This window comes from Aulostomus chinensis, chromosome 5 (genome assembly GCF_037954235.1).
Source record: "Aulostomus chinensis isolate RoL2024-O1b breed Wild chromosome 5, RoL_Achi_v1.0, whole genome shotgun sequence".
NCBI classification, from domain to species: domain Eukaryota; kingdom Metazoa; phylum Chordata; class Actinopteri; order Syngnathiformes; family Aulostomidae; genus Aulostomus; species Aulostomus chinensis.
Genome location: NC_141324.1, coordinates 27,485,789 through 27,502,340, shown reverse-complemented (window position 1 = coordinate 27,502,340; position 16,552 = coordinate 27,485,789). Strand labels below are relative to the sequence as shown.

General features: G+C 45.9%; 3 protein-coding genes and 3 non-coding genes across 6 annotated transcripts; all 6 read left to right on the top strand.

The window, feature by feature from the left end:
- The first annotated feature begins 457 nt into the window (after positions 1-457).
- On the top strand, positions 458-5,290 carry best4 (bestrophin 4). The gene is made up of 10 exons (XM_086204345.1): positions 458-1,000; positions 1,563-2,001; positions 2,083-2,183; positions 2,266-2,499; positions 2,919-3,073; positions 3,858-3,935; positions 4,054-4,206; positions 4,291-4,371; positions 4,474-4,628; positions 4,714-5,290. Exons 2-10 carry the CDS (start codon positions 1,850-1,852, stop codon positions 4,994-4,996), a joined length of 1,392 nt encoding a protein of 463 aa, XP_086060471.1. The 5' UTR covers positions 458-1,000; positions 1,563-1,849; the 3' UTR covers positions 4,997-5,290.
- Positions 5,291-5,538: 248 nt separating this feature from the next.
- Positions 5,539-13,276, top strand: hectd3 (HECT domain containing 3). Its single transcript, XM_086204344.1, has 20 exons — positions 5,539-5,651; positions 5,988-6,453; positions 7,312-7,565; positions 7,648-7,783; positions 7,941-8,062; positions 8,258-8,371; positions 8,545-8,627; positions 8,736-8,901; positions 9,122-9,203; positions 9,397-9,579; positions 9,668-9,720; positions 9,803-9,971; positions 10,364-10,477; positions 10,574-10,663; positions 11,383-11,589; positions 11,694-11,823; positions 11,920-11,994; positions 12,426-12,507; positions 12,622-12,693; positions 12,843-13,276. Exons 2-20 carry the CDS (start codon positions 6,100-6,102, stop codon positions 12,925-12,927), a joined length of 2,571 nt encoding a protein of 856 aa, XP_086060470.1. The 5' UTR covers positions 5,539-5,651; positions 5,988-6,099; the 3' UTR covers positions 12,928-13,276.
- A 222-nt stretch (positions 13,277-13,498) lies between these two features.
- rps8a (ribosomal protein S8a) lies at positions 13,499-16,394 on the top strand. The gene is made up of 6 exons (XM_086205058.1): positions 13,499-13,550; positions 14,341-14,447; positions 14,722-14,821; positions 15,055-15,230; positions 15,758-15,887; positions 16,237-16,394. Exons 1-6 carry the CDS (start codon positions 13,547-13,549, stop codon positions 16,344-16,346), a joined length of 627 nt encoding a protein of 208 aa, XP_086061184.1. The 5' UTR covers positions 13,499-13,546; the 3' UTR covers positions 16,347-16,394.
- LOC147261992 (small nucleolar RNA SNORD46) lies at positions 14,490-14,597 on the top strand. Its single transcript, XR_015116248.1, has one exon. It is a non-coding gene; the product is annotated as a small nucleolar RNA SNORD46 (small nucleolar RNA).
- Positions 14,871-14,940, top strand: LOC147261991 (small nucleolar RNA SNORD38). The gene has a single exon (XR_015116246.1). It is a non-coding gene; the product is annotated as a small nucleolar RNA SNORD38 (small nucleolar RNA).
- On the top strand, positions 15,571-15,639 carry LOC147261990 (small nucleolar RNA SNORD38). The gene has a single exon (XR_015116247.1). It is a non-coding gene; the product is annotated as a small nucleolar RNA SNORD38 (small nucleolar RNA).
- Positions 16,395-16,552: the final 158 nt, after the last annotated feature.

Here is a 16,552-nt window from a genome sequence, read left to right as displayed (position 1 = left end):
AAATGAACATGGTAAAAGACGACAAAATGAAGACACTGAAACGCCTGAACACACATTCAGGTAATGTCCACCATTGTGATCCCTGTAGGTGAAGAGCAGGACATGTCGACCTCCTTTGACAGTACCAACTGTGTCAGATGTTCTTTTATTGTTGGCTGTCAATAGAGACGCCGTAGGTGTCCTTGTTTATAAGATAAATACAGGCAAAGACCATCAAGGTCTGTATCCTGCAGCACTTCACAACAACGCCATCTAGTGACAGGAAGAGAAACTACAAGTACTTCAACAATGTCATGAAAACGCATCAGTCAGCTGCCGATGGCACTGGAGCCACTCTGACTGCTAGAGGTAAAGGGAAGTCCACAACGATCTCCTGTCCGAGCTCTGATGGAGGATGGATGGCCCCATAAATATCCTGCCCGGGGGGGGAGCAAACAGAGTTGGACGATTAAAAAAAAGGAAAAACAACAGCAGGAAAGGAGAGATTTACAGTGTAACGATGTGAAAAGCAAACATGGGAGCCGAGCACGAGAGAGCGAGAGCCATCTGACAGGTCTGCGTCAGGCCGTCACGGTGTTTGCGCTGGAGCTTTGTGACCTCCAGCCCTGTAGAACCTCTGCAGGGTAATTCATCTGCTGGTCTTCTGATTGATTTTCTGAGCGGAGCCATGAGCTTCACCTACAGAGCAGGACCGTGGACTATGTAACCAGACGTAGTGACTTCTTTCTCTTTTTTTTTTTTAAACAATTCATTGAATGATGGTTTTTGCCTGTAAATAATTCCAAAAGTAATGAATATTTTCGTAGCTTATTTGTTGTTTTCTTTCTTAATTTTTTTTGAAACACTTCATCTACATGTAGGTAAGGTTTACTTCGTTTGAAGTGTCCCGGATGAGATTGAATCACCATAAAAAAAACAGGTTTAAAATGAATTAAATCACACAGTAGCAACGAAATACACAACCCCAATGCATGTAAGCACACACTGGACAGGGATTCAGGTCAGTGCATGTGTGCGTGTGTGTGTGTGTGTGTGTGTGAGGCATGAGTAAAGCTCACAAGCCAATCACAGTAAATAAAACCATAAATAACTGTGATAAACCGTAGGTTTTACGACAGCGAGAGCTTCCCGTTGGAGGACACTTGATGCAAAGCCCACGAGACATTCGTGCCTGTGCTCATTTGCAATATGAACTGTTGGTTTTTTTGGGTTGTTGACTGAAAAATTCCCACAATCTAAAGATGCTGGCGCTGATACTTTAGAAGTGATGGGGATGGTCATTCATTCATTAATCATCCACCATTTTGCTGATCTAGTGAGGAAATGAGAAAATCCACATGCAGTAGCATTTAGGTTCAGCTCCCAGGAGTAAATATCTTTAGTTTGAATATCTATTGGATGTCACAGCTCTCTGTCCTTCGAGTCAGTTCTCCCTGACAGTGTAGAATAATAGATGATAGCGATAGCGGCACTTCAATCATAAATTTGAAGAATATGGAATAAGAAAAGGTGAGCACCCAAGAGGAGTTATTAAACTTCCACGCGCTTGTTTTTAATGACAGCAGGAAGACACCATTCTGGCGTCGCGTTCCCAGGCTGTAAATCTAAAATGGCAACTTGTGACAGCTCACCTGGGAGGTTTAAATAGAGATCAGGAGGAAGGGGGTTCTCTTCCCAAGGCAGCTCGGTTCCACACGGGTCCAGGGGACACACCTGCCCTACCAGGTGAGACATATCTTTGGGGTTTTCATCTGGAGAAGGAACAAGATTCACGGTTTGGGGGAAGAAAAAAAAAAAAAAAGTTGCCAAATTTTTATAATATTAACTTTAATTTGACTTCCAGCCGGCCATGACTGTTTCCTACTCCCTCGAGGTTGCCAATGCCAGATTTGGTGGCTTCTCCAAACTCCTGTTCAGGTGGAGGGGGAGCATCTACAGGCTGCTTTACAAGGAGCTTCTGGTATTTTGCGGGGTTTATTTGTTCTTCAGTGTGTTTTACAGGTAAATAATCCAACCTTTGATGTTGTATTTGCATCTGTTTAGTGCTTGAAGCTTTCGGTGTGAAGTTGCTTTGCTCCTCAGGTTCCTGCTCACACCGAGGCAGCAGGATCTGTTTGAGCGTGTTGCTCTTTACTGTGATCGGTTCACCAACACCAGCTTCATCCCAGTTTTGTTCGTGCTGGGTGAGTCTGACTGGACTGGGACTAGCTTACGCCAAAGTAGCTAAATCCAAACATAAACCACGACGCGGTTCTTTGCCAACAGGTTTTTACGTGACCTTGGCCTTCAGTCGATGGTGGGGTCAGTACACCAGCTTCCCGCTGCCAGACAACCTGATGATGGTGGTTTCTGGGAATGTCCACGGGGCTGATGAGAAGGGTCGCCTGCTGCGCCGTACACTCATGAGATACGCCAACTTATCTTCAGTTCTCATTCTTCGCTCCATAAGCACAAGAGTTCACAAGCGCTTTCCAACTCTGGAGCACATCGTGGAGGCTGGTGGGTATTTTACCTCATTCAAATTTGATCCTACTGACCATATGGGACTTTTTCTTAATTTAGCTTTAGTGACAGGAAGCGAAAACCATTACGGCTCTTAGTACCTCTTGCTCCTGACATCTAGAGCACTGACAGTTACTGAGGTACGCAAGAGCCGTCAGCAGCAAAGAGTTCCAAAGAGCCCTCAGGCTTTGCCTCCTGTCTGTAAGACTAAATTGAGGGCTAACATGCCCAATGTGTGCATGAACAAATTTGATTTGATGTCATGAATGAGGTCCATTTATTGACACATTTAGATAAAACATTTGGTAGAATATATTTCATGCAGTGTCCCTCACTTCAGGTATGAGGATGACATTTGTTGTTGTTGTTGTTGTTGTACTTCCACTTCCTGTAATGTAAAACTGTAAAACCTTCAGGGTTCATGACCTCCCTGGAGCTGAAAAAGTTTGAATCGCTGCATTCTGATTTCAACAAGTACTGGATGCCTTTGACTTGGTTCGCAAATCTGGCGTCCAGAGCGAGAGAGGAGGGTCGAGTGAGGGATGACATAGCATTGAGACTTCTCATGGATGTGAGTTACTGGGTCTTTTATGCCTCTTGAGATAAAAAAAAAACAACAACAGTTCAATTACATAATGGGAAGGAAAACGGTATTCTTGATTTGTTGGAGGCTACATGTTGCCCCAAATGTTGAATTTTCATTTCATGTACTCACCAATTGCTGTCTTGACCTTTTTTTTTTTTTTTTTTTTTTTTTTTTTTACATCTTTGTGACTCCAGAATGCAGAAAGAGCCAGCCACAGATATTTAGCTTGAGGCTAACGGCGACAGACGGCTATCAACAGCAAAACTGTCCAAAGATGTACGGTTACAAACTGTGACTCTCATCGTCTGGCATAATTCACGTCGTCTTCGTCCAGCCATGTGCTTGGTAATCAACAAACAGTTTGATGGAATCCAACAACATTTTCACTGTCATGCGACTGTAAACAAGTGCAAGAGGGTTCGAGCAACCAAACGCTGGTCGTGCCTGCTCAGCCTGGGTTGTTCTGATTCGTTTTTCTCACAAATAAAAGTATTTGTAGATTCAACAGCACACAAATGTAAAGAGAAGACGTGGATTTACACTTGAAGACGCACTTTTGGTCAGTTTTCAGCTGTCGGTACAGTTAGTTAGTCTCAAGGGTCGCAGTTAGCCTCAATTAGCCTCAATAATCGCGTTCTGGAGTCACACGGAGGGGGAAAACTCCTCTTAGTGCGCTCTAGGGACCTATTTGTGGGTACTTGAAAAGCAAAAAACACTTTTTTTGGGTCGAGAATCACCTTTAGAACCGGATAAATCTCCATTATTGCAGGAGCTGAATAATTACAGAGCCAAGTGCAGCCTCCTGTTCCACTACGACTGGATTAGCATCCCTCTGGTATACACTCAGGTGAGATCGCGCCAAGGTTCCACAAGACAAAACTGATTTTCTGATCAATGAAATGTATTCTTGCCTCATCCTCTCTGACGCTTTAGAAAGTCTAATGTCTGAATGTCTGGTTGAGCAGGTGGTCACAATCGCGGTTTACTCGTTTTTTGGCTTCTCTGTGATTGGCCGACAATTCCTGAACCCTGAGAAAGGATACCAGGATCACAAGCTGGACTTGTACGTTCCTGTTTTCACGCTGCTGCAGTTCTTCTTCTACACCGGCTGGCTCAAAGTGAGATGAGACTGGTTTAAAAACACATAACGAGAGTTTGATTTAACCGCGAAACTGAAATTTCATTGTATTCCATATCTTCAGGTAGGGGAGCTTATTATCAACCCGTTTGGTGAGGATGATGATGATTTTGAGACCAACCAGCTGATTGACCGAAATATTCAGGTTGTCAATCACAAAGATTTTAGTTCAGGTTTTTTTTGTGTGTGTGTGTGAAAACACCAGTGTTCTTTTGCGATGTGAGTGGTTAATGAAGTGCTCTCGTAGGTGTCAATGCTGGCGGTGGATGATATGTACCAGGATCTTGCTCCGATTGTGAAGGACAAGCACTGGGCACAGAGACATTTCTCCGTCCCCTACACTGTGTCTACCGCAGCAGACACGATCAGGCCAGCTTTCAAGGGCTCCACCTTCGACATGAGGTAATATCACTTTTATGTTTCGGTTCCTTCTTCTGCTGCGGTAAAAACCTGGAGACGTGAGCATGAATGTGTCTGGTATTTGCAGAATGAGTGCCGAGGATCTTGAGATTCTCCAGCCTGCAGAAACATCTGTCCAGATGCAGTATTTCCCCCTGAAGGTCTTTCAGGGTGACGGGCTGGATTGTCCTCTACAGAAGAAGACCAAGGGAATTCTGCGTGGTTGCAGCCTCCCATCTTTGATAGACGTCTCCTCACACCTAAATGAGGAGGAGGAGGACATTACTGATTCACCTCAAAGTGACGTCAATGTCTACAATCACAAAGAACAAGAAAAGGCAATTGTCAAAGTTGTGCTGGAGCCCAAGTGAAAATATTCACCTCACTTTGCTTCCTTTAAGAAAGCCACAGTAAAGTTTTGAGCCAAGACAACTCCATTATTCATGTTGATTTGTGAATAAAACACTGAATTACTCTAGAAATTTGAAAATGAGAAAATCCGTTCCTATTTTTTGTTTATATGAAGATAGAAATTTTCTGGTGTATGAGGTCATGCCGTACATCATGTGACGAAATTCAAAATGGAACTGAGATTATTGATTAACTTTGGTTTGTTTTATTTAACCTGTGTAGACACCTGTCCTTTATGATTTCAATAAAATGATTTTTTTTCTTTTAAAGAAGCAAAACACCAATATTGGAATTGAAAATAGACTTCATATGAAGGGAAACTGATGGATTGAATGTATAAAAAAACAAAATCATATCATACTCTACGTGTGAGTGTGAATATTTACTGTTTGTGTCAATTCTAAAGCTAAATAAAATAAAGTGTTCATGCCATGTGGAGCACAGACAAATAACTACATGAATTTTACCTGGGTGAGCCTTTTATTTTGAAGTACAGACGACGGAAAACGGAATAGGACAAAACTGTGAGAAGCGCTTGCGCGGAGTCAGACAGCTACAGACGTCCACACCGATAAACTAACTTGAATAAACCAAAAACACGTGCCGTCACCAGCGGTAAGTGGACAAACGACACTTCTGTAGGTTATTTAGTTTGTGAATGTGTAAAGAATTCCCTTTCTTCCCTTGATTTCTGTGCGGTTGTTGGCCATCGTAAACCCATCAGGAAACACTAGTAATCAACTCCTCGCTAGCTAGCCATGCTAGCCAGATCCCCTATCTTGTAGGTGGAGCTGGTCCACTCCTGTCTGTGTATTTGTATCAGGGAGGCTTGCTGGTTAACCTTTAGACTCGTCAACACTACACATGAGTAAAGGGGAGCCACTTACTGGCTGCCGATTCTGGTTTTACTGTTGTAATGGTTCCATGAGAATATTCTGGGTTGTTTGACAGACGCATCCCAGGCAGGTCTACAAAGGGAACACAGTGGTGTAATGCTGGCTGTTGCTGTCCCGCTGCTCTGAGCCGGCCCGTCACCTCCACCTTCATCATCATCACCGCCACCATGTCTCCGGGTGACAGCCCTCACTTGCTGCTGGGCAGGATCCGCTTCCTGAACAGGTGCATTGATTGTTTCAGGCGGAGCGAGCCGGTCCCTGAATGTCTCTGTTACGTTCCGAAAGAGGTGTGCTATAAAATCTGCAAGGATTCATCCTCAGCCTCGTCCGCATCCACCGGGGCTTCCTCTGGAGGCTCCAGCGTCGGGAAGACCATCGTATCCGTCTTTGATAGTCCACATCAGAGCCCCCTCAGCAAGAAGGCTTGCAAGTATAACATTGAACCAAAGAAAGGGACTTGTATCCGGACCACAGGGGAGGAGTACTGTAACAGCCAAGGTCTCTGGGTCAAAATCAACAAGGTAGGACTCTTTTTCTGGCTCCAGTCACGTTATCTTGCCCCCTTTGTGCTGCTGATCTCCTGTAATCTCTGATTATAGGTCCTTTTATAGTTCACAGAGACTTTAGAGTGTTTTTTACTGTGTGAAGGCGTGTAATATCATGAAATTAACAGAGAAGATATTCTTGAGTACAGTAAATGCAGTTGAATGCCACATACTACACGATTCACCTGACTGTGAGCATCACAAGACAACCCTTTATACGTCAAAATTGACAAATCTGAGCCAGTCGACACATTTCTAACATCGGGTGCTCACTACGGGACAGAGGAGCGACGCGTGAAGTGCCAGTGAAGACGACTTGAGATGATCAGTCTCAGTTTGATCGGTCAAAACAACAACAAAAAGAAAACAGCGTTCACTCTGACGTTGGGTTTGCCTGAGTTCCCCTGGCCAAGCATTTGCTGATCATGTGGACAAATTATAGTTGTCACTGACCCCCACCACACTGGAGGATTCACTGAAGTATTCATTGAATACCGGTAAAGTGCATAGCACGTACGCCAAGGCCTTGCAGAGAACTGGGATGGATCCCGGCCCCGGGTCCTATTCTGCATGTCATTTCTTCACTACACTATCGAATAAAGCATTAAGAAATGAAACAAAAAAGAAAAGAAATATGAGATCTAATAATTCAGACTTATCTCAAAGTAATTTGAAATATTTAGAAGCATACTGAAAGTGAAGCTTCCTGTAATCGTCCCAGTACTTCCCTGCATTTTGATCATGACTGCTGACCTCGTATTAAGTTTACCGCCTTGTGCGGATGTGCAGCTTGACAGGAAGACCGTGTGTGTGTGTGTGTGTGTGTGTATTTAGGAGCAGCTGGAAGAGCACCGTCCAGGCCAGGAGTTGGAAGAGGGCTGGATCCTTGTGTGTAAGCACACGGAGGGAGGCGACAGGCTGGTGCCGGTGGAGTCACCGGAGACCGTGAACAGGCAGCAGCAGCTCTTCGGCTTTGACCACAAAGCTTGCAACAGGTGGGAGCAGGTGGTGGATGTGGAAAACGCGCTTTATATCGGCTCCAAACCCAAGGTTTCTGAGTGTGACGAGGCTGCTGTCGAGAAGCTAAGGTGAGCCAACTCGTTTGACGTCACACTTGCTGCGTTTTCGCTGCAACGCTGAATAAGTGAAAGTTTCCCTCAACATTTCAAGGTACGTTCCTCCTACCTGGACTTATGAATGTGACGAGGACCTGGTGCACTATTTCTATGACCACATAGGGAAAGAGGATGAGAATCTGGGGAGTGTGAAGCAGTGCGTGACCAGCATCGACGTTTCCTCATGTTCAGTGAGTAACTGAACAATTACTAGATATTTTCAAACAGAATTTACCGTCGACTGCCGGGGTGAGATGCCGTCAGCTCATCCCACCGGCGTGATTGTCCTGCTTACCTCAACAACTTGTGTGCTTAACTCACCAATCTACCTTTGAAATGTTCTGCTAGGAGGATCCCAGCGGCGGGGCAACCTGTCTGACAGACGGCGACACAGAAACCTACTGGGAGAGCGACGGCATGCAGGGACAGCACTGGATCCGTCTGCACATGAAGAGAGGCACTGTAGTCAAGTATGGAGCTGCTCCTTGTGACTGATTGAACAAGGAAATGAGCGGCTTGAAAGGAAACTTTATCATCTACCATTTTAGTTTAGCAACGCGCACACGTCACATTTTGCTTTGTTAAACCCTAACAAGCCACCTTAGCTGAATTCTGGCCATGGAGACATTCTTTTCGTCAGTAATGTGCCTTTCATCCCTCTCTAGTAAACTGATACTGACGGTGGACTCAACAGACGACAACTACATGCCCAAGAGGGTCACGGTTTTTGGGGGCGAGGGAGACAACCTCAAGAAGCTGAGCGACGTCACCATTGACGAGTGAGCTTGCACACACCTCCTTCACAGAGATGGGCCTCTGGTGACGGAATGCAGCCTGGACGAGGGGGTTCTCCACTCCAGAATCCAGAGAGGAATTTAAAAAAAAGAAGAAGATGAAATCGGACTGTTGTGCTGTTCTGAAGCGTGTCTGTCGCTCTCTGTTTTGCCGGTAGTAATCTGATTGGAGAAGTGTGTGTGCTGGAGGACATGACCTCTCACCTGCCTGTCATTGAGGTCAGAATCGAGGAATGTAGGGGTACGTGAGTGTTCTTAAGTTCTTTAACTGAATTATTCCAGTTGGGTGTCCTCGCCTGCCCCAAGGGCCTCACGCGATGGTACTTTTCTTTTTCCTTTGTTCTTGCAGATGAGGGGATAGACGTCCGGATCCGAGGGTTGAAGATCAAGTCGTCATGTGAACGAGATCTCGGACTGAACGCTGATGTTTTCCAGTCCTCAAACTTGGTGCGCTACCCCCGTCTGCAGGGCACGCCACCGGATGTCCTGTACCGCAGAGCGCTGGTCATCCAGCGGTAGGCCAGCATTCACACTCTCACGATTCCCACCGTCAGTGTAGTTGTCCAGGAGTTGAAGCTTTCTCCCTCAGCGTGTGTTTCACTTTCAACAGCCACAAAAATGTATCGCCCAGATTTATAAGCTGTTTTGGAAACTTAACTTTTTAATTGTTTAGGAATTTCCTAAAATAACGAGACGAATTCTTCTGCGCTTTTCTCTCCTTTCACACCCCCACAGGTTCATCTGTCTCCTGGACAGCGTGCTCCCACATCTGGTGCCGGCCTGGGACTACAGCCTGGGCACCTTCAGCCAGATCAAAGTGAGCTAACTCTTGGAAGCCAGGGTTTGGGAAACTGCAATTAAGAAACAGGCTGTAGGAAGCTGTTACTTTATGGGATTATGTATGTTTGATAAAGATAGAAGATGAATACGTGAAAACATTTTTGCAAAGTTGATTTCTGTGGAAATGGTCCATTATTCCAAGTTGATTTCTGTCCTTTGGCGCCCTCTAGAGCATAAAGCAGTTCCTGCTGCTGTCCAAGCGCCGCTCGGCCCTCATCACACAGTGCCTGAAGGACTCCGAGACCAGTAAGCCCAACTTCATGCCTCGTCTCTACATCAACAGACGCCTGGCCATGGAGCACAGAGACAACACCTCGCTGGACCCCAGCTGCAAGAACGCCGTCTTCAATCAGGTAATCCCGTTCTTTCAAGCTCATCTTGTCTTATCATTCGTAATGTGTTATTGATGATACGTCATCGTGTCCATTTCCCTCCCTGCAGGTGTATGAAGGTCTCAAGCCATCCGATAAATTTGAGAAGACTTTGGATTACAGGTGTTCATTTTTTTTCACCCATCTTTAACAATATGGCTGCCACCTGAGGACATTATAGTCCGTAAGTCTCTGTTCTTCTCAGATGGCCTGCTCGCTACGACCAGTGGTGGGAATGTAAGTTCATTGCAGAGGGAATTATCGACCAGGGTGGTGGATTCCGGGACAGCCTGGCAGACATGTCTGAAGAGCTGTGCCCCAGCTCAGCCGAGTGTGCCATGCCTCTGCCGTTCTTCAACCGAACGTCCAACCAGGTAACCGCCCACCTTGTTTGTGCTCTGTTTCTGCTGTGCTGAAGCACCTCCTCAACAGAAAGGGGAACCTGCGTTCTCTGTAATGGCCAGCAGGGGGCCCCCACAAAAAAGGAGCCTGGCTGTAGAGAAGTTTAGCCTGGCCAACCCAACCTGTCACTGGGTTGAAGCATTTCATCAACAGCCGTGAGGCTATTTTCACTTTGTCAAGGGGAATTTTGATGGCCTAAAAATGTCTGGCTCAGTCGTACTACGAAGAGTTCACCAAACCGAAGCCCACAGACCAATGGGTGATGCACGTCACACTGATACAGTGTAATTTGTATTATAGTACAGAAGACAGCTTATTTATGTGATTTTTTTCTTATTTTAAACTGTTTGTGCTGGTCTTGCAGGGCTCCTTAGAGGCCAGAGATTACTACGTCCCCAACCCGTCCTGTAAAGAGTTCCAGAAGTGTGAGTGGATCGGTCAGCTCATGGGTGCCGCTCTCAGAGGAAAAGATTTCCTGGTGAGTGATTCTTACCGTCACCCATCCGTAGCCAAAGCTAGAATAAATGCATTTAGACGCTGGATTGTCTGATGGGTGCTCGGTCTGGTCCTGCAGGTCTTGGCTCTGCCGGGGCTGGTGTGGAAGCAGCTGACTGGGGAAGCCGTCAGCTGGAGCAAAGACTTCCCTGCTGTAGACTCTGTGCTGGTGAGGGCTCGCAAAGAAATCAATCCATTTTCACCACAGTCGTGTAATCCACCTCTTCCCCATCTAGTTGGGTCTCATAATTTACACCCAGCAACACATGAACAGGGTTTGCTGCAGCTGCCAAAATGACCTGGCTGATATTGGCCTTGTTGACTGTGATGACCCCAGTGACAGGGACTGGTGTCCATCTGTTGATGGGAATGAATATTATATTAAAGTTTCTTCTTCCGTCACTGGATCCATGAGCTCCCTGAAGCCTCGGACCGCTGCAAACGACAGTGGAAGCAAACGGGACAGGGGTGACCGCCAGCAACAGTCCCCTGGTGGGCGGCATGGCTCAGGGGTGGAGTGGCCGTCTAGCAACCAAAGGGTCGCTGGTTCGATCCCCGACCCCGGTGACCATGTCAAAGTGTCCTTGAGCAAGATACTGAACCCATAATTGCTCCTGAGTAGGTTGGCGCCTTGCATGGTAGCCTCCACCATCAGTGTGTGAATGCGTGGGTGAATGAGATGACACTGTAAAGCGCTTTGAGTACCGCTAAGGTAGAAAAGCGCTTTATAAAATTGAGTCCATTCACCATTTACCATTTACCCTGGCTGTTTAACTTCCCTGTTTCTGAGTGAAAGTGGAAATGGGAAACTACCCCGTCAGTCCGACAAGGTCGCGTTTCCTCGTCTGTGCGCTGCGACGTCAAGGTAATAGCGGAATTTGTTGTCAGGTCAACCTGCTGGACGCCATGGAGAACATGGACCAGGAAACGTTTGAGTTCAGGTTTGGCGAGGAGCTGGTGTACACCACCCTACTGAGCGACGGACAGATGGTGGAGCTCATCCCTGGTGGCAGCAACGTGGCGGTTCACTACAAGGACCGGAAGGAGTTCATCCACCTGGTGCAGAAGGCTCGGTTAGAAGAGAGCAAGCAGCAGGTCGGTCCTCAGTGCCCATCAACTACTCCTACTTTTAGAGCCGACTTGTGTCCTGTCAGTTGCTCCACTTGGTCTGTTGGTGATTTACCTTTTGGTTGTTGCAGATCGCTGCCATACAAGCAGGGTTGCTTAAAGTAGTTCCTCAGGCTGTTCTGGATCTGCTCACCTGGCAGGAAGTGGAAAAGAAAGTTTGTGGCGACCCCGAGATCACGGTGGAGGCCCTGAAACGACTCAGTAGGTGTCCGGCTCAGGCCGTCGGTTATACGTCGTTAAAAAAATAAATGAATAAAAAGGACTCTGCAACGCTGAACGATTCTGTCTCTCCTCCAGCTCGCTATGAGGACCTGGAACAGAGTGACGTTAGAGTGCAGTACTTGTGGGAAGCCCTGACAAATTTCACCAACGGTCAGTAAATCTCAGTGGGTGGCGACAGACTACACAGCCGAGTCTTTTCTCAAGGGAATTTGAACACACCTATTTGGAAGCTGTCTGTTGAGTCTCAGTCAATGCCTTTGTTCCTCTGTCAGTCCTAAAACAACATTGTTCTGGATTTGATGTCAGGAAAATGGCAGATTCCGGTTGGATTGTTGGAATCAGGCCTTCGTCCAGACAAGACCTGTGTGATATGTCAATGTTTGTCAGGTTTTATGAGCCTGAAAACAGCAGATTTGGAATACGTGTCGTAAATTTGGGTTTTTACAGCTTTTTATAACCTTGGGGTAGGTGGCCTCTTACCTGTTTACCACCAGGTGTATGAATGCTCTGTTGAGTGTGTGCCTCTGCCTCCAGTAGTCCTGACTTCAGTGACTAAGCAGGATTTTGAACTCTGTTTTCAGAGGATCGTAGCCGGTTTCTGAGGTTTGTGACGGGGAGAAGTCGTCTTCCTGCCCCGATCTACATCTTTCCTGACAAACAAGGGTACGTGCAAGGACAAGAGTGACCTCAGACACATGGAGACACTTCCGACTTAGGAACATCTGCAGTTGAACATTAAGCTGATCGCTGTTTGAAGATGTCTCTTTCCTGGTTTAGGTCTGAAACAACAGATGCACTTCCACAGTCTTCCACATGCTCCAGCACACTTTATCTACCCAACTATCCCAGGTATCAAACCCTACTGCTTTTTGGGAATTAAATTTAAAAAAAAAATCTGAATATAAGAAGTCCTCGACTTTTGACTTGTGTGTATTTTTATGATCACTTCTCAATCGGAGCGTCCGATCATTTTCTCCCACGTGTGTTCTGTCCTGCAGTGCCAAGGTTTGCGAGGAGAAGCTGCGTTACGCTGCTTACAACTGTGTGGCCATCGATACGGACATGAGCCCCTGGGAGGAGTGATCGCTCCGCTGCTTCACACAGATCTTCTCAAGTTCCTCCTCAGATTGACATATCTGCTGTGTATATATCCAATAAAGAACCACACAGACTCGTGGACTGGACCTGTGGCTGCTCATTAATGACCTCTGGTGTTAAATGAATCATTTAAGGAATGGACCAAATACCAGCTGTAACAAATGACATGTTTATTTATCAGACTGTATGACATGGAGAACAAAGTGTATAGTTATCAAAACGCTGATATTTTGTGGTTTAAATGTGTTCAGATCAATACATCTGTCTTGAGTTATTAATCAATTGCTGCAACATCAGATTTCCCGAGTTAAAATGGTTGTGAAATAAAATCATTTGTTGCTTCCATCCAGAGTGTGACTGAAGCAGAAGCCTAAAAAAAACTATAATAAAATAAACATTGAAGCAACTTAATTCAACAAGATTCTGCATACAAAGAAAAAACATCCCCTGAATCAGTCAAAGGTCATGTACATGAACCAAACGTGAGGAGCAGGTGACGGACAGTAACTCCAGATATCGCTGTAGAGCGAATTCTCGCGAGAACACGTGTCTTCAAACCACCCCATGAGCCTTTGCGGTTCCTCTTTCTAGCCGGCGCCTGAGAATGGGTGAGTGTTTTCATGCTCGGGTCGGGAGGAGAATCCTCGTCCATCTGGTGTTTTAACGTGGGAATATTCCAATAATGGTCTGTTTTATTGAAGATAAATGTTAATTGAACATATGTAGGTTCATCTTTGATGTTTGTGGGCAGCTGATGGTATTTTAAAGAAAAGATTTCCAGTGGACGTCTGGAAGGCTCCAAGATGGCTTCTCCCTTGCCATGTAGTGAGCTGCTGATGCTGAGGCTGCGCATGTGAACCTCAGATCAAGTTTTGTTAGGTGAAGGTAAACTATTAAGACTTACTGAGTGGTGGTCAGCTGTTCGGCTTTGTGGCGCGTAGGCGAGTTTTCGTGTTTTTTATTGGTTGTAATCGTCAGGCTAACGTGTAAAAGGTGCTAGCGTTAGCAACAGGCTAAGTACGATCGTGACATGCTGCTGAAAAACTGGACTGCCAGGGATTGTGTGCTAGCTGGATGAAGTGTACACGGGCTCTAATTGTTGGGTGGTTATTAGTGGAGTATCACGATGCAGTTTTGCAGACCATTGAGGACATCGATGTGATCACTGCGTTACTAGGAAAGTCCAGCATTTTAATTTAGCCAGTGTCAACACGTAGACCTCCAGAGGAGGAAGAGGACTTTAGATTGCTTGAGTGACATGATGAAGCTCTTTATGCGGAATCCAAATAATCATGCGGACAACCTACCTTGGAGAACTGATGACTCAAGCACGGACAGTAGTTGGAGGGTCTGACCATGTCTTCGTTGTTCTAACCCCTCATGTTTTTATTCCTTCAGGTATCTCAAGGGACAACTGGCATAAACGCCGCAAGACCGGCGGTAAACGCAAGCCCTACCACAAGAAAAGGAAGTATGAGCTCGGTCGCCCTCCTGCAAACACAAAGGTAAATGTTCAGTTTACTGTTGAGTCGTGGCTTCGATGATCTGGCGTGGGTGATGAAAACTTGACCTTAGGTTTGTCTTTTTTGGACCGTTTTGGTTCAAAGCTTTGGACTTACCAATGCTAGGACTCGTCATAGTTACACTGACACGCTCCAAGACATTCTTGGCGGGATTTATGTTTTGCACAACCACTGGTACACAATCTTTGTTCTTGTTCTGAACGATTCGTAGGTTTACCTACCATCATTGCATTCATGGAATATCTTTGTTGCTCAGATTGGACCTCGTCGTATCCACACAGTGAGGGTCCGTGGTGGGAACAAGAAGTACCGTGCTCTGAGGCTGGATGTGGGAAACTTCTCATGGGGCTCTGAGTGTAAGAAAGCTTTGATTTTTACTAAACTAGTTTGTAATTGGTGCATACCTTTCTATGAAGATAACTTTGTCCAGTTCTGCTACTGAATGCAAGTGCTGACAGTTAAGACTCTGAGGAAGACCGGTTGCTAAGTGACAAATGTTAAAATGTGGTGTTGCCTTAGCATTTCACCACGTTGGGATCCAGGAATCGACCTCCTTGCTCATTGCTTTTGTGCATTTTTCCCTCTGCAGGCTGCACACGCAAGACCAGGATCATTGATGTGGTCTACAATGCCTCCAACAACGAGCTTGTCAGAACCAAGACCTTGGTGAAGAACTGCATCGTCCTGGTCGACAGCCTACCCTACAGGCAGTGGTATGAGGCCCACTACGCCACACCCCTGGGACGCAAGAAGGGAGCCAAGCTGGTATGTGACAAAATGTTCATCTACAGCCGTTGTTGTGGTCTGATTCTGACGTGGTGCTGGTGCGTTCCAATGTCTGCCTAATGACCCCTGCAAGACTTAAATGGTGGTAGATATTTTCCCTCTGTGCACATGAAGCATTTTCTCTCCAAATGCAGCGTCCTAGAGATTCTGGGATAAGAGAACTGCACTGCAAGTAGATTGTACTCGTGATAAAAGTTAATAGATCGCTTTTCCTAGAGGTTGAGGGATGGGAGTTTTATGTAACTCCATTAAATTGCTCTAAACCGGTCAAGGAGGTCAAACTACATTACGGCTCTCTTTGTCTGGTCTGCTGCTCGTCTTTCCATGAAGATAACTTTGTCCAGTTCTGCTACTGAATGCAAGTGGTGATAATGAAGACTCTGAGAAAGACCTGTCGCCTTTACCAGCACCTTTCAACGTAGAATTAATTAGATCATATTGTCTTTCATTGAACTTGATGAACAAGTACATTCATCTATTAAGACTGGTTCCCTTCTCTGCCGCAGACTCCAGAGGAAGAAGAGGTCCTGAACAAGAAGAGGTCCAAGAGGACCCAGAAGAAGTACGATGAGCGTAAGAAGACGGCCAAAATCAGTACCCTCTTGGAGGAGCAGTTCACACAGGGGAAGCTGCTTGGTGAGCCCCAGTGTGCTTTCACTTTTTTTTTAAGCGTCCGTTTCAGAGTTGATCCGCTTTCGGTTGAGTCCAGTACCAATCATTCAGTGCATCAAACTGAAGCTTGTTTCTTAGGTGTACGACCTTATTTTTCAGTGACTTTCACACACTAGGTTAGACATGGAGGACCATAGAAGTCTGTACACTCATTTTCACAGTCAAGTAAAGTTGTTCAGTCTTTTGGCGTCATCGAGGAGCCTGGTGGCTCTTGAGGGTTTTAACAGTCACTCAGACTCTGAACCCTGACATTCACGGGGTTATTAGACAGCACTGAAAAACCCCTCTGACCACCTCCTTCCTCGTCCCGCAGCCTGCATCGCCTCCAGACCCGGCCAGTGCGGCAGAGCAGACGGCTACATCCTGGAGGGCAAAGAGCTCGAGTTCTACCTGAGGAAGATCAAGGCCAAGAAAGGCAAATAGATGTACAGCTGTTTGATACGTCAATAAAATCCAAATGTCCCACAACCATCTCGGCAGTGCTTCATTCCTCAGGTGGTAGTTTATTATTATTTAGAGTTTTAATCTTTGCCTTAAAGGTTGTTTTTTTTTTTTTTAACAGTCACATTGGCATCAGCAGAGAGGTGGCGCTGCTCCTCCAGTCAGCAGCACTAAAACTAGTATTGTTT